Genomic DNA, 26,466 nt, shown 5'->3' with positions numbered 1-26,466 from the left:
AAAGTTAAACCCTTTGCACTGTCTCAGCCCCTGTCTACGTGCTGGTTTTCCAAGTTCCTTGCTCTTTTAATCCTGGAGACCTGCACATGCTATTGAGTTTGCTGCAAAGCTTTAGAACAGAGGTTGTAAATTAGCTGCCCATAGGTCAGATTCCACCCACAGAGATATTTTGTTTGGCCTACATCATTAATGGTGTTTGGGACATTACACAGAAAAATCATAATTTCTAATGCCTCTTGAAAAAGCGAAAAGATCCGGTATCATTGGGTATTTATTCTTCTGTGGCAACAGTCTGCCAAAGCTGTCATGAGTTCCTCTTCAAACCTTGTAGATGTGTTCTACCACTCCTTGATGTCTTATCCAGGGGTGCTTCCTTCATTTACATTACTTGCCTGGCCCTATAGACATTGGAGTTGGAAAGGTCTGTTTTAGGGAGTGTAGTTATAAAGAGTGGGCCATAGGGTGAATGGGTAGGGGAGAAAACTTCACATACACAAATATACATTGCATGTTTGGACTTGGTGTTATTCCTTTCATTTGGATTACTTCTGGAGATGTCTTTTTACAACTACCCTGTCCTTGGTCACTGCCAACATCACAGTTATGTCTTATTGGACTGGTGCAGTGACCTCTGAACAAGTTTCAGATCTGTGATCCTCTAACTTCAAGAGAGTTCAGGAAAACTAAAGATTCCCCTGATACTACTCTGCTTGTCTCATCCTTTTCATTCCGTTTCACCTGACTGCTCACTCACCACCTCTCTCCCTTCTCGTATCTTTAATTTCTGTCACTTCCTGTCAGAAACTCTTAGCTCTGTGACAGGTAATAATGTCTTGCTTTGACAAGGATAATAAAGAGAGTGATTCTTTCCCACTCAATAATAAAACTAGGGCAAGTCAGGAATTCCTGTAAAGACTTAACCTTATAACATGGTGCTTTCACGTGGTGTGTAAATGACACATCTGAAAATGGGCAATGAGTGCAAATTCCTACTATTGAAAAGAAATTGCTCTTAAGACCTGACCTGGCTTTGAGGGCCTCAAAGTTAAATGTCTGTTTTGTGGGGCCTCTATCAATCCTGCTTCTGTAGAGACCAAATTAAGCATAACTCTGCCTTCTGAGCAAACCAGACACTGCCACATTGCATTTTGAGGGTTGCTTATACTATCATGGAAAAGTAGAGCTCAGGGTACAATTTCAGAGGCTGGAAAAGGTACTTATGCTCTGATGTTTGTTGAAACTTTAAAGAATGGGGCTGTCTAGACCAGAATGCAAGGCCATTAGGGTAGACAAAAATTTCTTTTTTTAAAAAAAAAAATTTATTTATTTATTTATTCATGAGAGCCACAGAAAGAGAGGCAGAGACATAGGCAGAGGGAGAAGCAGGCTCCCTGTGGGGAAAGCCTGATGCAGAACTCAGTCCCAGGACCCTGGGATCACGACCTGAGCCAAAGACAAACACTCAACCACTGAGCCACCCAGGCATCCTCCCTAGACAAAGATTTCTTAAACACAACCCAAAAAGCACTCTACATGAAAGAAAAATGATGATAAATTAAGAACTTTTGTTCATCAGAGACACTGTTTAAGTGAAAAGATGAGCCTAAAGATAAGCCGTGATCTGGGAAAAAATTACTCATAATACATGTATTGAACAAGAATTCCTATCTAGAATGTAATAGAACTATAAATCAGTAAGTAAGAGAAAACTCAATTTTTGAAATGAGCAGACATGTTGGATAGGTGCTTCACAAAAGAAGATATACCAAATAGCCAATAAACGTTTGAAAGATATTCAGCTTCATTACTCCGGAGGGCAGTGCAAATTAAAACCACAATAAGGTATCACTGTATATCCTGAATGGTTAAAATTAAAGAGACGAATAGTACCAAGTGTTGACAAGGGTATGGAGCAACTGAAACTCTCATACATTTTAGGTTAGAGTAAATTGGTACAACCACTTGTGAAAACTCTGTCAACATCTGTTAAAACTCAACATGTGACTCCATGACCCAGTAATCTCACCCTTAGGTATATCTAAGAGAAATTAGTGCAGACTTCCATCAAAGATGTGTACAGTAATATTCACAGATGCTTTATTCATAATAGCCAAAGGCTAGAAACAACCCAAATATCCATCAAAGGAGAATGGATAAATAAACTGCAGAATAGCCATATAATGGAATATCACATAGACTAAAAAGAAAGAACTATTGATACACATTTTGACATGGATGGATCTCACAGCCATAATGTTTAATGAAAGCAGCCAGACAGATATAAAAGTGTATGGTGTTCAAGAACAGGCGTATGGTGTTCAAGAACAGGCAGGCCATCGAAGTCAGAATAGTAGTGACCTCTGGGAAGGGTATTTATTGATGACTTAGGGAGGCATGAGGGAAGCTTCCAGGGTTTCATATCTGGGTAGTAGTTTCATGGGTATATACTTTAGTAAAAGAATTATTGAGCTATATACTTAGATTACTTAGAATTAATGCATTTTACTGTATTTAAAGTATATTTAATGTATTTAAAGTACATTCTAAAAGGCTAAGGTCCCTATTATATTCACATGGGTATTTGCCTTCCCTGTGATTCCAGTGGTTGTAGTAATATCACCAGCTCTTTAGGGAATGATTTGAACAGACAAAAAAGGAAGAGAGGAGAGTCAGGAAGACCCAGCAATTTGGATGGTGTAGAAAAAACTGCAAGAGAAAAGCTGGAGATCATTGGAGTTTAGTTGTCAGAATGATTAGCTCTAATTGGGGGACATGGCTTCTGGTTAGGCACTCCTTTCTTTTTTTTTTTTTTTTTTTAAACATCACTCCTTTTTTTTTTTACATCTTTAATTTTTTTATTATTTATTTATTTATGATAGTCACAGAGAGAGAGAGAGAGAGGCAGAGACACAGGCAGAGGGAGAAGCAGGCTCCATGCACCGGGAGCCCGATGTGGGATTCGATCCCAGGTCTCCAGGATCGCGCCCTGGGCCAAAGGCAGGCGCCAAACCGCTGCGCCACCCAGGGATCCCTAGACACTCCTTTCTTTCTTCCCCCACTCAGTCATCTTTACACACATATACAAGCAAGCATTCCATATGCTGAAATCTGTAATGAACACTTGCTTTCTTCCTAGAATTGTATTGCTTTTTTGTTTGTTTTTATCAATGTCACCATCACTCCCACAATCGTCCTGGCCAAAATCCCAGAGTCCCATTTTTCTCTTCTGTCTCTCTGACCCTCTGCCATAACCAGCCTTGCTCTTTGTTAGTGCCTGGCCATTATTTTCAGTTCTCAAAGCTCCGGCTCCTTATCAGGCCCACAAGACTATTTCTGAAAGGGCTGGCTACACCAGCTTCTTAACTTGGCCTCTGGCTTCTGCCATATAACGCATATCCTTAAATATCACTCTTGCCCTTCCCCTACGTGGGAGCTTTAGTGGATTCTTGTCATCTTTGTGCATGGCCCTATCCCTAGAACCTATATGTGGGATGCTCTAAGAAAATGTTTTTTGGAATGAATGTATGACCTACTTTACTGGATAAAATAAAAACTCCTTCAGCAAACAGTCTGCTCCTTCTCTCTCCCCTTGTACTCTCTTCTATATACCAACACACATAGAGGAGAATTTCTCTTTTTTTTTTTTTTTTTTTTGCTTTTCTTTGTCAATTCAAGTTTTAGTTACCTTTCAGGGTCCACAATCAAATTGATAGCCCATCAGGAAAAACATCCTTGCTCCCATAGTCTTAAAGCTTCCTTTACTCAGTGTGTCCCCAACACCTAGCACAGTTTGGACACAGAATATATGCTGAATGAATGAAGCCTTCTCTTCTACAGGAAGAGATCTCTCTAGTCAGTCTCTGTAAAGTACTTATGGTCTGTGGCATGCATATTGCTTGGTTCATTTGCTGCTTTTGCCATCATTAATGATCTTTTGATATGAGTGTTTATCTCCAACTAGATCAGTATTAGATTATTTTATTTCCTTCCCAGTGCCCAGGATTTGCTTCTCAGAAAAGAAGTGTTTGTCTGAATCTGTGCTATTACTTGTCATGTTTTCCTATGGATTTTTAAGGACAGGACCTTGTTTTATCTCTGATCTCTTGAGCCTAGCACAGTACTTAGAATATTATGTACCTTCAGTAAATATTGAATGAATGCAGTTTTTTTTTTTTGAATGCAGTTTTATACTTACCTCCAAATAGTCTGTATTTTCAAAGCAAGCTTTCTGTAATGTTTTCTGGGCCTGTTAATTGCTTGAGTGTAATGGCATGGATCAAAACATGTCTTTAAGTGATAAATCCTTAGGGAAGGTTGTAAGAGTTCTTGCTGGGTTTTGACTGCCTGTCAGTTAGGATTACGTGGGGAAGCCAGGGACTCTCCTGAAGCTGCTGTCTAGTTTTTAGGCCACGTGGTGGAGCTCTAAAATCAGGTTTGTCCTTTGGAAGACATTAAGGCCCCGCTGTCCTAACCTAGTGGTTCTCAAGCATTAGAGGGCATCAGAATCACCTGGAAATCTTGTTAAAATATTCCTTCCTGAAGGACAGATCCAGAGATTGAATTGTTGAGACCTGAGGCAGGACCTGTGAATCTTCCATTTGAAACAGATATTCCAGGTAATTTAGCAACTTAGAGTAACCTGCAAGATGGGAGCTATGGTTATTAAAAGGTCTGTGTTGAGTACTGTATTCATTCTGACTCAGGGTCTTTGGACTTTAGGTCAGAGCTTCCCCATGTCCATTCCTTTGCACAAAGCACAAATGTGGCTTTTATAACAAGAGACTTCAGACCAGAATATCTGGGGAATGTCTCGTGAATGGATGAAAGTTCTAGAAGCATGTACCAATCCATATCCTTCCTTTAATACTCCTCAAGTATTGTTATTCAGAAAGAGTTACTGTCAAATCCCTAATAAATCAAGTGGACTTTTTTTTTTTTAAATCAAGTCTTGATTCTTCTCTTTTTAAAAACTTTTTATGGTAAAAAAATTTTAGATGTAAATAAAAGTACAATAGTAAAATAAATTCTAACATATCTATCACCCAGCTTCAGTAATTAACCCATGGACAATCTTGTTTCATTTATTCCTCATCTGTGACTTCCCTCCCTAATTATTTTGAATCGATTTCCATGTAACATATCATTTCTCTGTAAATATTTTAATATATATCACTGAAAAAAAATATATATATCACTGAAAGATAATTTTTTTAAATTGAGATAAAATTCACATAACATAAATTAACTATTTTAAAGTGAAAAATTCATCATCTAGCACATTCATAATGATTTTTTTTTCATAATGATTTTTTTTAAAAGATTTTATTTATTTATTCATGAGAGACAGAGAGAGAGAGAGAGGCAGAGACACAGGCAGAGGGAGAAGCAGGCTCCATGCAGGGAGCCTGACGTGGGACTTGATCCTCGGTCTCCAGGATCATGCCCTGGACCAAAGGTGGTGCTAAACCGTTGAGCCACCGGGGCTGCCCCACATTCATAATGATTTACAACTACCACCTCTATCTGTTCCAAAACATTTTCATCATCCTAAAATAAAACTCACACACTTTATGCCATGACTCCCCAAAGTACTTTTTTCTTGCTAGCTTCTGGTTAACAATTGATCTACTTTTTCTCTCTATGGATTTATCTGTTCCAGATATTTCATACATTATGTGACCTTTGGTCTGGCTTCTTTTACTTATATTTTTGAGATTCATCTACATTGTAGCATGTATCATTACTTCATTCCTTTTTATGGCTGGATAATATTCTATTGTATGGATATACAACATTTTGTTTATTCATCCATTGATGTGCATTTGAATTGTTTACACTCTTTGGTATTATGAATACCGCTACTATTAACATTCGTGAATATGTGTTTGAGTACCTGTTTTCAGTTTTTTCAAGTATATACCTAGGAGTGGAATTGCTGGATCATATGGTAATCCTATGTTAAACTTTTTGAGGAACTGCCAGAGTACTTTCCATAAAAAGATAATTCTTTTAAAAAGTATAACCCCAGGGAATCCCTGGGTGGTTCAGTGGTTTGGCGCCTGCCTTTGGCCCAGGGCGTGTTCCTGGAGTCCTGGGATCGAGTCCCACATTGGGCTCCCTGCGTGGAGCCTGCTTCTCCCTCTGCCTCTGTCTCTGCCTCTCCCTCTCTCTCTGTGTCCCTCATGAATGGATAAATAAAATCTTTAAAAAAAAGTATAACCCCAACATTATCATACTTAATAACTTCTTAATATCATTGCATGTATTTGACTAGTGTTTAAATTTCCTTAATTGTCGAGGCACCTGGCTGGCTTAGTTGGTAGAGAGTATAACTCTTGATCTCAGGGTTATGAGTTTGAGCCCCATGTTGAGTGTGGATATTACTTAAAATCTTAAAAAAGAAAATTTCCTTAATTGTCTCATGAATGCTACAATTGGTTTTTAATGAATCAGGATTTATATAGGGTTCATACAAAGCAGTTAGTTAATAGGGCTGCTGAGTCTCTTTTAATCTACAAGTATTCCTGCCTCTCCCCTTTTTTCCTTGCCATCTATTTATTAAAGAAATAATAATTATTATTTCTTTAATAAATAGATTATCTTGTGGAATTTCTCACATTTTTTAATATAGTGATTGCATTTTTATACTGTCATTTAGCATATTCCTTCTGACCCCAGTTTTTCCTATACATTGGTTTTAGATTTAGGGACTTGAACAGTTTTGTGGGTGGGTAGTTTTGGTTTTTGGGTTTTTTGTTGTTACAAAAATATTTCATAGATGGTGTTAGGTATATCCATAAGGAAGCTAAAATTATATAGTTTTATCTTTCCTTTTGTTTTAAAATATAATGACCGACTTCTTAGTTTAGCTTTTTAAAATACAAGTAGTGCTGATGAAGATGTGGAGAAACTGGATCACTCCTACATTACCAGTGGGAATGTATAATAGTACAGCCACTCTGGAACATAGTTTGGTAGTTCCTTTAAAAATTAAAAACGAACTTACCATATGTTGTGTGAAGTCAATCTCAAAGGGTGTATACTGCATAATTCCATATATATGATATTCACAAACTAATATATGTGAAGAGATGGAGAACAGATTAGTGGTTGCCAGGTGTTAGCAATGGGGATAGAGTAGGGATGAATGTGGCTATACCAGGGTAGCATGAGGGAGTCTTGTGATGATGGTACACATAAGTATCTTAATTGTGGTGGTTACATGAAGCTGTAGATGTGATATAATTACATAGAGCTACAAACACACATACCACACATATGAGAGCATGTATAACTGAAAAAAATCAAAATAAGCTCTGTAGATTGTACCACTGTAAATTTCCTGGTTTCAAATAGTGTATTATAGTTATGTGAGATGGTAACACTGGGAGAGGTTGGATAAAGCGTATAAAGGAACTTCTTGTATATTTATTTGCAACTTCCTCTGAATGTATAATTACTTCAAAATTAAAAGTTAAAAAAACATGAATTCTGTGCTAATAACATTCTCCTTTTAAAACTTTAATTAGGGATCCCTGGGTGGCGCAGCGGTTTGGCGCCTGCCTTTGGCCTAGGGCACAATCCTGGAGACCCGGGATCGAATCCCACGTCGGGCTCCCGGTGCATGGAGCCTGCTTCTCCCTCTGCCTGTGTCTCTGCCTCTCTCTCTCTCTGTGTGTGTGACTATCATAAATAATAAATAAAAATTTAAAAATAAATAAATAAAAATAAATAAATAAATAAATAAATAAATAAATAAATAAATAAATAAAATAAAACTTTAATTAAAGCTGAAGTCCCTTCTGACTACCTCTTCCAGTCCAGGTCCCCTGCCCCCCCTCTCTTGGGGGTAATGAATAGGAGTTCATAGCATATGCTTCCAGAACTTTTTGTTTTTTTGCTTTTATGTGCTTATATATGTACCCACAGAAAACATACGGTGTTGTCTCTGTACATATGTATGTTTTCCACACAAAATGATGTACCACTGTACAATTATTTTACAACTTGACCTTTTACTCATCAGTATGTGTTGGGAATTTACCCATATATTAACATACCTGAATTTATCTCATGTCTTTTGCCACTTGAGAATTTGAGTCAACTCTCTCTTTCTGTTGAGTCAGCTTGAGTTTTTCTTCTAGGAAATCTTTTGCGACCACCGCCACCCGTCTCCCAGGTAGAGGGTAGATGTTCTTCCTATGTCTCTCAGTACACATGTTCCCCTTATTCCAACACTATTCATGCTATAGAAGGAAACTCTTGGTTTCCTTGTCACTAATTGGTTCTCAAGGGTGTCTCCTTCATCTTATTTCATTTTTGAATCCATGGGCCTAGTGCAGTATCTATAATAGTTAGCAGGTATTCAATAAATGTTTATTCAGTAAATGCATGCATGAGTAAATGAGTTAATTAAACTACAAGAAGGGTGTGAAGTGAACAACTTAGATGAATCCTTCTGGCCCTGATGCATTGTCATCTGATACTACTCTCTTTGCTGAGTGGAATAACCCATTTCCACCATGTGTCCTGTGAAATCTTGTTTTCTTTTTGTTTTTTGTTTTTTTTTTGTAATTTGTTTTATTTATTTTTAATTTTTAAGATTTAGTTTTTTATTGGGTGGGGGGAAGGCAAAGGGAGAGGGAGAGACATATTCAAGCACACTGCACTGAGCACGGAGCCCCACACAGGGCTTAATCTCACTGCCCTGGGATCATGATCTGAGCTGAAACCAAGAGTTGGATGCTTAACCATTTGCACCACCCAGGGACCCTTCTGTGAAACCTTGTTGAGCCAAGAAGCAGAAAAAACTTGCTGGTCCTATATCTGGTGCTTATCTATTGTGTGCTCAGGACCAAATCATGTAACTGCTCAGGACTTTGGTTCCCTCTAGTATGAAATGAGAATAATATCCCCACTGTCTACCTTATAGGGGAATTATTGTAAAGATTAGATGATACAGGGCAGCCCCGGTGGTGTAGTGGTTTAGCGCCGCCTGCAGCCCCGGGCCTGATCCTGGAGACCTGGGATCGAGGCCCACATCAGGCTCCTTGCATGGAGCCTGCTTCTCTCTCTGCCTGTGTCTCTGCCTCTGTGTATGTGTGTGTGTGTGTGTGTGTGTGTGTGTGTTTCTCATGAATAAATTAAATAAAAAAATAAAAAAGAGATTAGATGATACAGTGTACACACAAACATTTTGTAAACTAAATTTAATGAACTTCTTGCTCCTTCAAGAGTATCTATTGTGATGTTATTCCTTCAGTGAATTACTCATAGTTTAAACTTTTTACGTTGTGATAACAGATGACCACTTCTATTTTATCTGTTGTGAGTCACATATTTTAGATAGGGATTTCTCAGTATACTCTAATCATTTTGGCTTCATTTACTCATGAATTTACCTATGTATGGAAGACTTTCCAAAAACATTGCCAATGTTTCTGGGTTCTGCATAAAATATTTTATGTTTTAAATCTATTTTTTATTCCAATAATATGACCTTGCCATTTATTTATGGGTGCTTTGGAAGTAGGGTGGTGGATCTGCAGAAAGAAATCAAACTGAGTTAGTTTTAGAACTAACTTGATGACTGTGTTCAATACTAACCAACATAGGCCTGTTTAGTACTTGAAAACCTACCAAAGGAGGGATATTATTTGCTCTCATTGAGAAAGATGGTAAGAGACACTGTTTTCAGATAGTTGTTTGACTATCATTATATGAATTTAAAGTAATGATTTAATTTCAGATTTAACATCTATACCAGAATCCTATGGGGCAGCATATTATTTGAAGTTTTCATTAAGAGGGTCTTTACATTCCCTACTCTCATATTTTTTTCAAAGCTATTTTCTGTGTCCCCTAGTTAAAAAGTATCTGTATATGAGATGGTATTTTTAAAATAACATATTTTCTTCTGATTACAGGAAAAAAATCATGTTCATTGTAGAAAAACTTGGAAAAATAAAACAGAAAGGCACAAAAAGTAAAAATTACCTAAATCCTATAGTCTCATTTATATATCTTCTTGTTGGTCTTTATACATCCATCAATCTGAGTGTTTATCCATTCATAAATATCACTGGATAGGGCATAGGTTTAAAACCTGTAGAATTCACCCCTTTCTGATATCTAACAGATGAATTTTCTTTTTTTTAACTTCATTTCCCCAAATGTAATTATTAATTTTCCTTTTGAATTTTTGTATTAAAAACTCACTTTAAAAAATACAAGATATAGGGATCCCTGGGTGGTGCAGCGGTTTGGCGCCTGCCTTTGGCCCAGGGCACGATCCTGGAGACCTGGGATCGAATCCCACGTCGGGCTCCTGGTGCATGGAGCCTGCTTCTCCCTCTGCCTATGTCTCTGCCTCTCTCTCTCTCTCTCTCTGTGACTATCATAAATAAATAAAAATTTTAATAAATAAATAAAATAAAAATAAAAAAATAAAAAATACAAGATATAATTAAGACACCTGCCTACCTGCTAATCTCTTCCTTCTTGTTGGCCACTTATTGGCAGGTAGACGTATTTAACTTATTTTAAGGATGTGTGGTAGTGTCACACAAAGATGGGGGATTGCCTGAGTGGTCATTGACAAATGGGGCTGGTTCTTTGCCTGTTCAAGAGGACTTGGACTCAGATGATCTCCAAGCCTCTTAATATTTCTCCAGTTTTATGCTGCTTTGCTTCTTGTCTCTCAGATTGGGTTTCACATGTAGACAAATGTCAGGACCCATGTGAACTTTGGCAGAGCCCATTTTTCTTTTTAATGTTTAAAATCAGGGTTTTTGAAACTGCTGCTTCATGATCCATTAGATCATTCATTCAATGGCTATTTATTGAGTGACTATTACATGCCTGGCACTGGGATATATAGGGAAAGGATATAAAAGTTAGTAGTCTAGTGGGAAAGGACAAATAAGAAACAAAATAAATACATAAAAATATATGGTATGTAGGATGGCATTCATGTACCTGGAAAAATAAAGCATGCAAGGGAGACAGAGTATTGGGAACTTGAACTTTTATACAGGATATCAGAAAGGGCCTGATTGAGGAGGGTATTTGAATAAAGAGGTAAGTGAATGAACTATGGACATATCTGGAGAACATTCTGGACAGCAGGATCTGCAAATGTAAAGACCCTTAAGCAGAAGCATGCTTGACTTGTTCTAGGATCAGTAAGGAGGCATCATATGGTTAAAGTAGAGTAAGGTAAGAAGAGTGCTAGGAGGTAGAGTCAAAGATACAGGGATCGGGAGGTGGTTGTCTAGGGTTTCATTGGTCTCATAAAGAATTTGATTTTTACTCTGGTGTAAATGGGGAGCCACTGAAAGATCTTTAGCAAAGGAATGATGTTTCTGACTCTTGGTTCAGCATCCCTCTGACTGTGTTATTCAGGATAAATGAAGCATAGGCTAAGAGTAGAAGCAAGGAAGCTAAGGTAGAAAGCTCTTTCAATAATTCTGTGGGCCATGAAATCAACTTAGATGGTCACAAGTGTTTATTAAGTAAAAAAATATAGAATACAGAATCAGGGCGTAGCATTATGGTAGGTGGTAAGTACTGTTTAATGAATTTATGCTGAAAAAAAAAAAAAAAGTGGGTGTACCAGGATGCAGTATAAAATGTACTTTACCAAGGGTTGCTATCAAAGTTTCAAAGCCATTATTCTAAGACACTTCTGTTACTGCCAACTAGAGGGGACTTTGGTGTTTGGATACATTCTCAGTGAGCTGCTCCTAGAGAAACAGACTGGCTTCCTGTAGTTGTGTCTCATCAGTCAGCAGTTTGGCCTTCTCTCCTTTTGCTTTGCATTCCTCTGTCTCTTGTTTTCAACTGTTTGCATAGGAGTTCTTCATAGACAGTGACAAATTCTGATTTTTGTTTTCAGACCCTTTTCTGCTTAGGATTTTTTCCAAACTTTACCTCTTTCCTCTTTCACATTCCTTCAGCTTCGTGGCCTTCCACCCTAATAGCCAGTGCACCCACCCCAGTTTCCTCTCCTGCCATCAGGGACTGCCTGTTTACCTGCATATATTCCCAACCCCTCTTGCAGCACTGTTACTGTTGCTGTAGCAACTGTCATCCCAACCTCCCTCTTTTGTTTTTTTTCTGCCTCTTACCAAGCACTGTTCATTAAACTCTACCTTTCCAGTTTTATATACTGTAAGGTCAGCGTTGATGCTAATATAATGTCTGTCAGAAGGTAGGACCAGGAGTAGTTAGTTGTAAGGTGAATATTAAATTGCTGCTCAGAAAACCCCTCTCTATTTTCTGCAGTTTGGGGTGAAGGGGTATCTGATAAGCCAGGCCATCTGATGAACTGAGATGACTAAATGTTGAGTCCTTAGTTCTATGGGAAATTCATGTGTGTCCTAGAACAAATCTGTTATGGCAGTACCTCTTAATTTATTTTGAGATCTTGTTCAGTTCTGCATGGCTTTTGAGATCTCTGGGTCAAACACAAAAATTTAGGTTCCAGATCACTTTATCTTTGGGGATGCCCCTATTCTGGAAGATGATGATTAAAAACACAGCAATGCCTGCCATCCACATTTGCTTCATGTAGGGATTGGATATGCCATTTGATCATCTAAAGATCTCTCTTCTTTTTAAAAAGATTTGTTTTAGTAGGATTTTATTTATTTATTCATGAGAGACACACACAGAGAGAGGCAGAGACATAGGCAGAGGGAGAAGCAGACTCCCTGTGGGGAGAGCCTGATGCGGGACTCAGTCCCAGGACCCCAGGATCACAACCTAAGCCAAAGGCAGACTCTCAACCACTGAGCCATGCAGGTACCCCTAAAAAGATTTTTTAAAAGTAATCTCTACACCCAGCTTGAGACTAGAATCCACAACCATGAGATCAAGAGTTGCATGCTCTACTGACTGAGCCAGCCAGATGCCCCTATCTAAAAATCTCCCTATCAGAAATGTATCAAACCCTTCTGCCAACTTCAGTCAAACTTAAATTTCTGGAGGTTCAAGAAGGGAAGGAAATTTTAGCAGGTACATTGAATCTATATATTTCAAGCCAGAGACGTTTGGCAGTGAATCATGTTCTGAGGAAAGGGAGTTTGTTTTAGACAGAGATCACAATGTATCTTCTCATACTAGTTGTCTAACAGTTCTGGCTTCCTCTAGAGAAGTCTCAGTCTTGGAATTGAGGATTGTGTTAGAAAAAAACAAACGAGAAAGCCCAGGTTCTCCTGCCAAATCACATAAAAGAAATGGTTAAGGGTTATTGGGACCCTGAACACACTTTAATAGGATTGGTGTGGACTGTGACGACTCCCTAAACTTGTTTGCTTTCTATCTAATTCCAGTGTCCTCTTGGATTTGTCATATTTTATGGGTTGTGCAAGTACAAAATGTCCTTTATTCCTTATAGGTCATCCCTTCCTAAAGCAGAAACCAGAAGGGAGGGGGAGGTATCCATCCCCCCCAATCTATAGGACCTTGATTTTTGCTACTCTGGTTGTGCAATACCATCTGATGTCTGTGATTTGGAATAACAGCGCATTTCACAGGTGTTATTGAAGCTTTCACTTAGAAACCATAAGGAAATTCATGCTGGTGGGCCTTGGTAAATCATGTTGTTGGTACCATCAGGTGAATTACTTAGTCCTGAATTAATGGAAGTCCAGGTTCATGGTGTCTAATCTTGGAAACTTTATCAATGCCCTGTTTTATATTGAACATGATACTCCCAGTTACTTTCCTTGGAAACAACCTTAGCCTGTTTCTCTTCTATTCCAAGGCCCTTGGCCAAGTACCTTAAAAAATGTTCTTTTTACTCTGCCAGAACAATAAAGAAGTCCATTTGAATACTGGGAATGAGAGGGAGCAAAAAAAGAAAAATCCAGGAGACCACACTAATGAGAAATATTTTCTTGTTGTTCTGTGGTTCTCTTGCTTTTTGTCCTGGATCTTTTGCATGCTGACCCTTGGATTACCTCCTACCCCAGTCTTGTTGCATTTTATGACAAATCATTGGCTGGAGATAGGTTGGGAATAGATTTATTGCTTTTATTTTTCTAAATGGGGATATTTTGAGTTGAACTCATTTTAACTTACTGCTTGTCTTTTTAAGATACTGCTCATCTTGTTTAGGTACGTAGTGGTGGCCATTTCTCTGAAGAGTGGGGATAGTGGCATCTCCATTATCAAGATCAGAGTTCAGAAAGCAAATCAAGATTGAGGCAGTCTATCCTTAGTTCTCCAAGAGGAAGTGAGAAACTTCTCCTTTGGAGAATGTGTTGATGACAGGAAAAAGGCATTTCAGGCATTGATTGTTGGTAGAGAAGAACTCTGATTTTTAAAAGGAATTAGTCTTTCGTGCAGAAAGACATGGGGATGTAAAAAGTGCCATATTGTGTGATTGGCTTTTTGTTAAACCTCTGGGAATCTGCCTTTTCTCCACCTTCTTTTCCCCCTGGCCCCACTCCCTCTTCTCTTCCTGCTTCATCTCCCCCAGAATTCCAAAACAGAACCATGTTTCTCAAGGTGGTTGGAAAGTCACATGCATCAGAATTAATTGTGAGTTGTTAGATTCAGATTCCCAGGCCCACTTCCCAGATTGAATTAGAATGTTTGGGGGTGGATCCAGAGAATCCACATTTGTAAAAGTTTAGATGATTTCTCATGTACATTATACTTGGAACCATAAACTACAGCATCTTTGACATTATCTTTATTTCTCGACTCTGAGGGCAAACTGCTTCTAAGCTTTTTCTTCTTATCGTTCTTACCATTCTCATCAGAAGGAGCCAGCGATAGAACCCCTGCTGAGAAATTATAGCTAACACAACTCACTTTCTGGATTTCAGGTATCATCCTGCCCTTTGGAAGGAATTTAATTTTGTGCCCAAACATGAAGTATTCAGTTTTAGCAGTTGCTGCTCTTTAGCTCTAGGAGCAAGTCCTACATACCTACCCTATGTGTGAGAGAGGAGTTCCCTACACAGAAGCACAGGCAAGAGAAGTTAGTGATTCTCCTGGAGCCCACAAACAGGCCTCTGTAGAGTAGCTGGATTGCAAAGATAGGTCACGGAGCTTGGATGGGGGTGGGATGGGCGTGATGCCTGTCTTGGGCAGACTTCTACAGGTCTGACTAGAATCAGCAGAGGAAATTCTGGGTATAACCCATGGAAAGGGCGTTTTCCAGAGGCCCCAGCTTTCCTGTCAAGGAGGCCTGAACTGATGCAAACCCGTGCTGCTATTGTGGGTGGGGCTGGCCAAGTTTCTTTTTGTTGAGTCTTGTTTCCACCCCCAACTCCTCTTCAGTCCTGCAGATGGCGGTTTATTTGTACACTCCATGCTGATCTTGGATTGAAAGCCTCTCATTGTTTTTGAACTCAGTGTTTAGATAACACCACATGCCTGCAGCAGCTAGGGGACCCTGTAAAGGAAATGCCTGGACTGTAACAGCCCTGTCATTCATTCTCTGTATGTGAGTGAGTGTAGCTAGCCTCTGTTTAGGACCATTATAAGAACATTCCTCTGTGGAGATTATTGCTTGGGGCATGTAGAGGTACCAGCCTTCTCCTTGATGTTTGGAGTACTAGGGTCTGTTTCCTAAGTCTTCTATTTTTGTTCATTCTAATCCAAAAGGATTAAAGCCTGTTTTGCCCCAAACCCTTTTCTGCACAGAGCTGCAGTATCAGAGCATGGCTCCCTCTGGTGAGAAGACTGCTCTGGGAGACATAGGACTGACCCGCGCTAGTGTTTATGACTAGGCCAGGTTGGCAGCTGCCTTTGCACGTGGTTCCAGGGGCTCCTTTTCCCATGGGATATCTCCTTTCCTGTCCCCTTCATCTTGCCCATCACTGTCATGCCAAAAAAAGAAAAAGAAAATGTGTTGTCTTCATTCAATATTAAATCTCTTCTGGTAGCATATAGCTCTTTAAGTTTTCACTTGGTAAAATGCTATTAAAACCTCTTCCTTAAAAATGTTCAGTTAAATCTGCCAGGCTCTAATTTAGGTCTCTCAAGACCCTTTCCAGCTCTGTGATTCCCTAGAATTTCTAAACTGTTTTTACCTAAAACTACTAGGATTATTTTCTTTCCAGGACAACAATGTCTGTGTGAGGCAAAATGAGTTCGTAGTCTTCATGTCACACGAATTTCTATACCACCCTCAATATATACTTAACCTCACTTCACTGTCAGTAATTCAGTACTCGTAAGAATTGAACCCAGAATACAAAAGAAGTTGGTTATGATATGGTCAGTAAGTTGTTCATTTCTTCATAATAATAAAATAAAGTCTAGCCAATCAAGGATACTGAAAGATAAAATACACACACAGATACATGGCCTTTTTTACTTAGTACTGTATAATTGTTAATGTTCATGGCCATCCTGGTTCATTATAAACTTGAAAGTATCTTCTGAGTCCTCAAAAGAAATTATTTGGAACCATACCGTGTGAGTTTTGTGTGTGTGTGTGTGTGTTAGGAATATTATGAGACTACAGAAGAATGGTAGGTGAACCAGGGCATATCACTCTCCCTAGTGAAGCTAGATAAATATAGTAACCAAATATATTAACCAAATACATATAAGTTTGTTGGGAATTATATAAGAAAACAAGTCATCTTGCTTTTCTAATTGTTATACTACTTACTCTGCATTTAAATTGGAATTTTTAAATATTTACCATCTAGTTATATAGAATATAAAAAGTTCTTGTGAACAGATTAAAAATTCAAAAATAAATGCTTAAGTAATAAAATGATTTTTTTATTTTTTTATTTTTTATTTTTAAAAGATTTTATTTATTTACTCATGAGAGACACACACACACAGAGAGAGAGGCAGAGACACAGATAAAGGAGAAGCAGGCCCCACATAAGGAGCCCGACATGGGACTCGATCCTCGACCCCAGGATCCCACCCTGGGCTGAAGGCAGGCACCAAACTGCTGAGCCACCCAGGGATCCCCTAAAATGATTTTTTAAAAATATTTTGAGAGAAAGAGAAAGCATGAGGAAGGGGGGGGCGGGGCAGAGAGACAAGTAGACTCCCCACTGAGCAGGAACCCTGATGCAGGGCTCAATCCCAGGACCCCAAGTTCATGACCTGAGCTGGAGTCAGACACTTAACCGAATGAGCCATCCAGGTGCCCCAGTAATAAAATGATTATTGTTTTTAAAAATATCCAGAATAAACAGTATAGTATTAGGACCTCTCTGCTGAAATTCAGATGTACAAGCCTGACAGGAGATTCTGGACACATTTTGGGAAGAAGTAAATGTCATTTTGTAGACTTGTCCTGCCTGCCTCATGCCCAATCCGTATGCTTCCTGCCTTCCAGTTCTCTTCTGCGCTATGGTGGCAATCTATCCCTCCAGAGTGCTATGAGCGTGCGATTCAACAGCAACGGCACCCAGCTCCTGGCCCTGAGGCGTCGCCTGCCCCCTGTGCTCTATGACATCCACTCCCGCCTGCCCGTGTTCCAGTTTGACAATCAGGGTTACTTCAACTCTTGCACCATGAAAAGTTGCTGCTTTGCCGGGGATCGTGACCAGGTAGGTGCCCTCTGTTTCCTGCATCCCACATTCATGCTTTCTTCAGATTGCTCTTTCTATGTGATTCTGTATTTCTCTTTAGCATTGTGTCAGGTAGAAACAATTGAGGCACACAGTATCTCTGGACACTCTAGCATAATAGTGAGTTTCTTTATTAGCACTTTATTGGCCATTGGTTAATATGAGGCACATACCATGAACCAAGGTTGGCCACAGTATAGTTCTGAGTAACCTCACTTTTCCAGGTTTGTGAATAGACTTTAAGGTTCTAAGAATGTGTCATTTCAAAAGAAAGGAGGGAGTCCATGGAAAATCAGCCTGCCAAAAGAAGAGAGACTTTTTGTGTGTATCAATGAAACACAATGATGAATGAAACACCCTAAGTATCATCCAAGAGATGTATATCCTGAATGGCCCCTTGGGATGGCATCTTTCTCTTGGATGAGATGGGTTGAGCAGCTTTGTTTGAGAGGAAGCCAGATGCGGACTCTTTTTCTTTTTATATCCAGCATCACAACTGGGAAGGAGAACCCAGCTATGTTTCCAGTCTTTTCACAGTCTCACTGGGAATTGAGATACTGATGTTGACTTAGAGCTGGCAGTATAAAAACATGCTTGGCATTCTTGCACCTGTCTGTCTTGGCCATAGAAGTTCTGAAGTGGGTGTCAGTGAGTGGACCAGTTAGACTGGTCTCAATAATCAAACTGAGTAAAGACAAACATAGAAAGCATTGATCAAATAAAAAAATAGATTTTTTTCTTTTCAAACAGAACAAATCTTATGCTATTTCACATCTAGATTGGAAAGAGAGAACTTAGTCTCTTGCTGATGCTTAGTGTTCTCTTTAGGCTCATCATCATCTGTGATGTAATTCTCACATGCTGTACTCACCTCTTTAGAGTTTTTTTGTGGGTGAGGGACATTAAAAAAACAGTTCTTGGGCAACTTGTGAAGACCCTGCTCTTTGAAGGCAGAAGCTAAGATTTTTCTTCCTCAACTGGAATTGTTATATGCTCCCCAATATCAGAGCTTAGACTAATATATGCAATAGGAGCACAATAAACGCTTGTTGCATTGAGTTAAATGTTAAAGAAACTGAAAATATCTTTTAAGTTGTCTAGACTAGGGATGTCCCTTTTGTAAATAGAGAATATATATCTAAATCAGAATTTATGTTGAAGGCAGAATCCTAAGGCCCACTTAGTTGTGATCCACAATGGAAACCACTAGGTGGCCTCAGTTATATAAGTGATGTCTCCTTAAAGAAGCCATAATGCTTGAATGACTTAGTTTTTATAGGCTATTTGTTTTCTTGGGTGGGAAGAAGCAGTTTCTAGACATGATCAGATTCACAACAGAACAGATCATTGTCTACTCTTTAGATTGGTTGATTTAGTTTCATTTAGCTGTGGAAATGACAACCAAGCCTCTCCCTCCCTTTCTCCCTTCCTTTCTTCCTTATTGCCTTTCTTCCTTGCTTTTACATGGATTTTCTCTCTTCTGTCAATCTCTTAATGCATGTGATTCTTATTTCAATAACCAATAAAAAGCAGGCACTAAATTTAATGGTTTATTAGGCTTTATTACCAGAATTATGGGGGCTGAGAGAAAGGTGAAAGATGTAAAGGAAAATAGATGTTAATTTTCTTTCAGTTGCTGTATTAGCAGCCAAAACCTGTCTGCATGGAGCCCTTAAAAGACCCAGAGTATAGGCCTCTAGCCAATGTATAGAACACCCAGACCTTGGTTTCTTAACGTCTGCACTATCGACATTTTGGTTGAATAATTATATGTTTTGTGGGGCTTTCTTGTGCATTACAGGATAGTTAGTAGCATCCCTGGCCTGTCCCACTAGATGCCAATAATGTCTCCCCCAGTCATCCCCTAGACCACCACAAATGTCTCCAGACATTGTCAAGTGTCCTCTGGGGGGAAATTTCCCCTGATTGAGAACCTCTGTCCTAGATTACAATAACCCATTTTGCCCAGATACACTGGGACAGGTATTGCCATAGGCAGAACCAGAGAAGGTTGTCCTGTTGTACAATCAGATGTAGTTATTTTTGCCTTTAAGGTTATATATAATGGTAAAAACATTGGCTGGCTTTTGAATTTTTCTATTCAGAAAAATAGACTTGACTAATTTATTGTGTGTTTTTACAAAAATATTTATGTAAGTAATCTCTACATCCAACATGGGGCTCAAACTTATGACTCCAACGTCAAGAGTGGTATACTCTTCCAACTGAACCATTCAGACGCCTCTTATGTGTGATTTTTATCCTGTGGGAGAAGTCTATGGATACTATAACTTCTCTTATAAACTAGATAGTTTTTTTGTTTTTGTTTTTTTTATGTAGTTTTCTGTGACAGAGAATGCAAAGTTATTGAATCTAACTTTGGATCCATTTCAGAGGTGAAATCTTTCAAGTCTGTTCATAGTCCCCATATAGATTATCAAAAGTAAAAAAAAAAAAAAAATAAGATTATCAAAAGTATATAACCTAGGGAACAGGAAGTGCAGAGATTTACGTTAGGCTATTTGTTCATTCCTTGAGGACTAAGAAATGAAATGTGGCTAATTCATCATTGTCTTGTCTCCAATACCTGGCATACAGTGAGAGTACAATAAATATTTGTTGAAGCAGATCTTGAATACTTTGGTCAATGTGTGGTTTTTAGCTTTTTGGGCCTAAGGCTTCTCTAACTATAAATCAGAATCGATAAGTACCATTTTTTCCTGCTCAACTTCTAGGGGCTTTATAAGGATGAATTAAGTAATAGATTTTCTTTTTTTTTTTTTTAATTTTTTTTTAATTTTTATTTATTTATGATAGTCACAGAGAGAGAGAGAGAGAGGCAGAGACACAGGCAGAGGGAGAAGCAGGCTCCATGCACCGGGAGCCTGACGTGGGATTCGATCCCGGGTCTCCAGGATCGCGCCCTGGGCCAAAGGCAGGCGCTAAACCACTGCGCCACCCAGGGATCCCAGTAATAGATTTTCAATGAGACTAATCTACTGAGCTTATACTGTCTAAGTGCTGCACAGGAGGCCAAACTTACAGTCTCATTGCTGGAACATGTCTCTCAGAATGATTTATAGGCTCTGACTTTCCACACTCAGAGCTAAAGCAGCAGCTGCCACTGTTGCAGTATGATCTGCAGGACTGACGTGTATATTCTTTGACTAGTCCAGACAGGATCTTTTTTGTGGCTTTCAAATTCCAAAGCCTACTCTTTCCTTATATTGGTCTTTATATTTGCACTTGTTCTTGTATACTTCGAGTATGCCCACAGCTGGAGGCTCTGTGCTCTGGAACTCTTCATTTAGTCATAGGCTGGGTAACCATCCCAGAGAGGAATCTGAGAATTTCCATAATAGGAATGAACATGGTCAAGAAAGACACTAAGACAGTCTTCTGGCTTTTAATTGCAGTGAGATTAGTCTTTCTACACAAATGGACCCAGAAACTGTGCCAGAGAGCCTATACTTCCTTTTAGACTAGCCTAGGTTCACTGGTACTTCTTCAGCCTCAAAATGAAATTGACATTTCAGAAAATTGGACTCTGGGAATATAGTGTGTGAAATAGGCTGAGCCTACTTTGTGTCTCCCCTGTGTTCACTGCTGTCATTGATGAAAAAAGATGAATTCTTTTTTTTTTTTCATTGTAGATGAATTCTAATCATGGAGCTATTGGAGATCATTTTGTATAACCCTCCTTTTACAGACAAGAAAGAAAACTGAGGCTCAGAGACACTGGGGACATAAGACATATACATGTTTGTAGCTGAGCCAAGACTAGAACCCAGATTTTTGAGTTGTCAGTAGAGACAACTGAGAAGCAGTAGAGACTGGCTTCCACATAATATTTTTCTGTCATGTTTAGTTTCTTGGTCTGTCACTAATTCATAGGTGAGTGGAGACAAGTTCCTTTTTCCTGTCTCCTACTGAACCCTTAATGTCATGCCTCCTCCTCCCCCTTTCTTTTAAATTAAGAAAATAGATATTTACTGAGCATCTGCTGTGTGTCAGATGCTATGGTAGACCTATGACTGCCAGATAATAACCTCTTTGAGTTTTTTTTAATCTTTTTTTAAAATTTATTTTAAAATTTTAAAAATTTATTTAAAATAAATTTAATAATAATAAAATAATTTTAAAATTTTATTTTTAAAAATAAATTTAATAATAATAAATTTAATTTTTTAAAATTTATTTATCGCTATACCCAAGGTGGGGTTTAAACTCCTAACTCTGAGATCAGGAGTCACACATCCTTCTGAATGAGCCAGCCAGAGGCCCCAGGATTTTCATTTAAAGTCCTATATATGGGGTGCCTGGGTGGCTCAGTCGGTTAAGCATCTGCCTTTGACTCAGGTCATGATTTCAGGGTCCTGGGATCCAGCCCCACATCCAGTCCTGCTTTATGTTCAGTGGGGAGTCTGCTTCTCTCTCTCCCTCTGTCTTCCCCCCAGCTTGTGTTCTCTCTCTAATAAATAAATAAAATCTTAAAAATAAATAAATAATAAGTAAATAAAGCCCTATATACAATCTCTTCCCTACTTTTGGCCAAAAATACAGTTTGTTTATTTCTAGTATAATCTTTTTATTATTCAAGTTTAATAATTTCTGTCATCAGATAAAGTGGCTTAAGTGACATCAGATTGGCTGAGCATCAACAGAAACAATTAGCCCAAATATAGCTAATTTTTTTTTTTAAACCAGCCCACCTTATAGTCTTAAAGTATGCTGAGGAATCTTGCAGTAAGATAGCACTCTTGGGACGCCCGGGTGGCTCAGTGGTTGAGTATCTGCCTTCGGCCCAGGGTGTGATCCTGGAGTACTGGGATCAAGTCCCACATTGGGCTCCCTGCATGGAGCCTGCTTCTCCCTGTGTCTGTGTCTCTGCCTCTCTCTTTCTCTGTGTCTCTCGTGAATAAATAAATAAAATCTTAAAAAATAAATAAATAAAATAGCACTCTTTCCTCTGGAGGCCGCCTGAACCCAAGGGGTCTCCTCATTGCTATCACCATCATACTTGGATTTTTTGTTTTTCCTTGTCTCCCTGAAGGCTGACTGGGTACATTCTGTCTCTCCAGTTTCCGACTCCCCTCTGCATACTCAGTGAGCCAATCTCTTAACAGGGTTAAAAAAGAAGGCCAATTTTCCACCTGCTAGCTCTTCTGGCACACACTTGTAAGGCAGCACTCGGCTTTTGTTCCCTTTCTTTCACAATTCCTTATATGGTTCTTGCCCTAGATTGTGAAAGTCCAGCAGAGCTCAGGCTTCTAGGAAGTAAGTCTTTCAGGCTAACAGGTATATGTGGCCTGGAAATGGACAGTGTGGTAATTTTTAAATCTCCTTTTGCTTTGGTCTTACCTAAGACTTGGCCTTATAATTCCTGTCTTTTGCTGAAAATGGGATGCGGAAGGAAAGGGAAAGTATGAAAAAGTTTTCTCGAAAGAGCTGAGCATTGGAGGGTCTGAGCACTGGGATGACTTACACAGGTCTTTCTTTTAAACTTGATAGATGGCAAGGTCCCCAAAATCATGAGAACGAAATCATCCTAACTCATCCCCTGGAGAGAAGAGCTGACTTGTAACCTGTGAGTCAAACAAAATGGCCTTGAATATGTGGCCTGGCCTCAGACATTACATCATCACTCAACTTTCTGTGTTGACATTATATGGGTATAGCAGAGGTGCAGGCATTCACCAGTAAGTGTGCTCTGGGCCAGTGAAGCACCCTATAAAGTTCTAACTTTGCTCTTTTTATAACTCCGTGCAGCCTTGATTAAGCTCACTGGGGGTGTGGCATGCCATATGTTCTTCTTTATCTGAAATAAAGGTACACACTTGGGGTCTATCCTTTGACTTGCTTTGTGACTTGAGGCAATATTTTCTTCTCTTCGTCTTTCTTTTGTATCTTGTATATTTTTAGCCTTTTAGCTTCTGAAGCACTTTCATTTCATGCTGAATCCTCCCAGTGACAGACTTTACTCCCATGAGAAGCTGAGGCCTAGAGTGTTTGAAACAGCAGATATCATCAGTCACAGAAGGAGAACTAGACTCAGTCTCTTGCCTGTGATCACGCTCTCTTCTCTTCCTCATAGACATGCTGCCACCTGGGTTCTACAGAGCAAGTTTTAGTAGCATCTTCCATGGGTTAAGGAGGAAAAGGAATTCCTTGTTGTATATGTTATTTAGGTGAATTATTTAGAAGACTTACTTTATAGAGAGAAGTTAGTATGAAAATAACTTATTAGGGGTGGTGGGCAGGGCCTGGGCGGGGAGGTGCCCACCGCTGCGTGCGAGTGCGGGTGCTGCGGTAGGGCCAGTGAAGCCGACAGCCCTGGCACGTGATCTGGGAGCGGCTTGGTCGCTTGGTGGCTCGGTCTGTCTGTCCGTCCGTGGTCGCTTGGTGGCTCAGTCTGTCTGTCCGTCCACCATCATGGCGGACGCAGCCAGTCAGGTGCTCCTGGGCTCTGGCCTCAGCATCCTATCCCAGCCGCTCATGTATGTGAAGGTGCTCATCCAGGTGGGATATGAGCCTCTTCCTCCAACAACAGGACGAAATATTTTTTGGGTGTGGGACACCTGGGTGGCTCAGCGGTTGAGCATCTGCCTTTGGCTCAGGGCGTGATCCCGGAGACCTGGGATCAAGTCCCACGTCGGGCTTCCTGGATGGAGCCTGCTTCTCCCTCTGCCTGTGTCTCTGCCTTTCTCTCTCTGTGTGTCTCTCATGAATAAATAAATAAAATCTTAAAATATATATATATATATATTTTTGGGTGGCAAGCATGTCAGCTTCCTGGTTGTTTTGTTATGCTCAGCACATTGCAAGCATCGATGGGAAGCATGGGTTGTTCACAGGCTTAACTCCCAAGACTGTGTTCAGGTGTCCTTGGAACTGTGGTCCATGGTAAAGTTTTATAGCATTACCAAGAATGTGACAAGGTTGAGGATTTAGGTTCTGGAAATGTACAGAAAGAAGTCACACCTTCCTTCGACCAAGTTATCAAGGAGACAACTTGAAAAATGATGGCCAGTTCTGCTGCTACCCTCATCACACATCCCTTCTACGGGCTATCAAAATTTATCTCAATGTAGTTTTAAAAATCTTTTCTGTCTTCTGCAGTGATCACACTGAGATCTATGGTACAATTCATTGGCAGAGAATCCAAGTATTGTGGACTTTATGACTCCATAGTAACCATCTATCGTGAAGAGGGCATCCTAGGATTTTTTTGCAGGTCTTATTCCTTGTCCCCTAGGTGAGATCATTTCTTTGTGGCTCTGTAACTCACTGGCCTACCTCGTCAATACCTATGCACTGGACAGTAGGGTTTCTACCATGAGTGAAATGAGTTATTCCCAAGCTGTCACAGGATATTTTGCCAGTACGTTGACCTATCCCTTTGTGCTTGTCTCTAATATTATGGCTGTCAACAACTGTGGGCTTGCTGGTGGATCCCCTCCTTACTCCCCAATGTATACTTCTTGGATAGATTGCTGGTGCATGCTACAAAAAGAGGGAAATATGAGCTGAGGAAATAGCTTGTTTTTCCAGAAGGTCCCTTTTGGGAAGACTTATTGTTGTGACCTGAGAATGTTAATTTGAAGATGTGGGGCAGGGACAGTGACATTTCTATAGTCCCAGATGCACAGAATTATGGGAGAGAATGTTGATTTCTATACTGTGTGGTGCGCTTTTTTAAATTAGCATTTAATCTTGGGGAAAAAAGAAAATAACTTATTAAATCAGCCATGTGTATAACCCTTTTTGAATCCCGAGCCTCTCTGAAAATCTAAAAGCTATGAACACTTATTTCAGGAAAATGTACATACGCACCTCATTTTGTATATGAAATTAAAGAGTTTAGGGAATTCCTGAAACCTAGAGGTTTTGGGTGTTAGCAATCCTGGACTAAGATTTTAACCCATGGATTAGATCTTTTAGTCCATTTACTGATGCAGTTTTAGAGCTTGCAAAGCCTAAAAAGGTTTTGGAGTATAGCAGGTCTGCTATATATGATCTAGTTTATAAATGTTTAGCTGAGAAGGAACTCAGGTGAGCTGATTTCTTCTTAAGAACAAAAGGAATTGATGTGATCTGGTGACACAACATATGACAGTTCTCCTTTAATGTATAGTTCCTGCCTTGGAGGCTGGGCTGTACTTGGAAATTGCTGGTAGATATTCATGAAGAGAACAGAGTATAATATTTCCTGCTCTACCTGCCCTATCCTCCTTAGAGATTTTACTTTCAGTACCTTTGCCTCTTTTTCAAGTATTTTCCAACTTTGGAGAAAAAGGAAAGTAATGTTTCTTCCTGTGAATATTTGGAGACCCCTGCTTGAATGAAGAGTATAAATACTCATATGCAGGCTGAAATGAGTGATAAATGCGGACTGAAATAAGTGATGCTATCTCTACACTGCCCAGGCCCCAAATATAACAACTGAGGCCCACAGAGGAGAGATCAGTGCTGAAGGCCATTGAGTTGATTGCCTGCCATCTTGCTTAGTTTTCCAAAAGAGTTTTGCCAAATAAAAATCCATCTTTAAGTAAGGCAAGCTACTTTGTTATAAGCAGCTGTTGGAGATTTAGAGCATTTTTACATTTCTTCCCTACTGATTATTTGACTATTATTGGCTCTCTTTATGGAACATTTCTTTATTAATAGAATTTATTCTACTTAGAACCCATAAGAGTTAGTTATTTTAATAAACCAAAGAATTCCAGAAGCCTAATGGAGCTGAAATGGCAAGTGGTCCAAAGAAGCAAGAGTCATGTAACTTTACATGCAAAAAATAGTGGTAGTCTTATGGGTATGCATATTTGTATTCTTTTTTTGGGAGCCAACGGAATTCTACTTCTCCTACCACAAATAAAATAAGCCTGTGGCTTTGGCCGTTTCCAAA

At 39.3% G+C, this 26,466-nt stretch overlaps 1 protein-coding gene and 1 pseudogene across 3 annotated transcripts in view; both read left to right on the top strand.

Annotated features, from left to right (window-relative positions):
* The window catches only part of DCAF5 (DDB1 and CUL4 associated factor 5), a 100,078-nt gene that overhangs the window by 35,965 nt on the left and 37,647 nt on the right, over nt 1–26,466 (top strand). For all 3 annotated transcript variants that reach the window (XM_077909757.1, XM_077909756.1, XM_077909758.1), the window contains exon 6: nt 17,327–17,540. In XM_077909757.1, coding sequence (XP_077765883.1) covers nt 17,327–17,540 — 214 coding nt within the window. The remainder of the gene's footprint in view (nt 1–17,326; nt 17,541–26,466) is intronic.
* Nucleotides 24,669–25,237, top strand: LOC144320132 (mitochondrial carrier homolog 2 pseudogene; annotated as a pseudogene).

The sequence above is a fragment of the Canis aureus genome, chromosome 9 (genome assembly GCF_053574225.1).
Source record: "Canis aureus isolate CA01 chromosome 9, VMU_Caureus_v.1.0, whole genome shotgun sequence".
Classification (NCBI taxonomy): Eukaryota; Metazoa; Chordata; class Mammalia; order Carnivora; family Canidae; genus Canis; species Canis aureus.
Note: the sequence above shows the minus strand (reverse complement) of the source record. Positions and strands in the feature narration are given on the sequence as shown.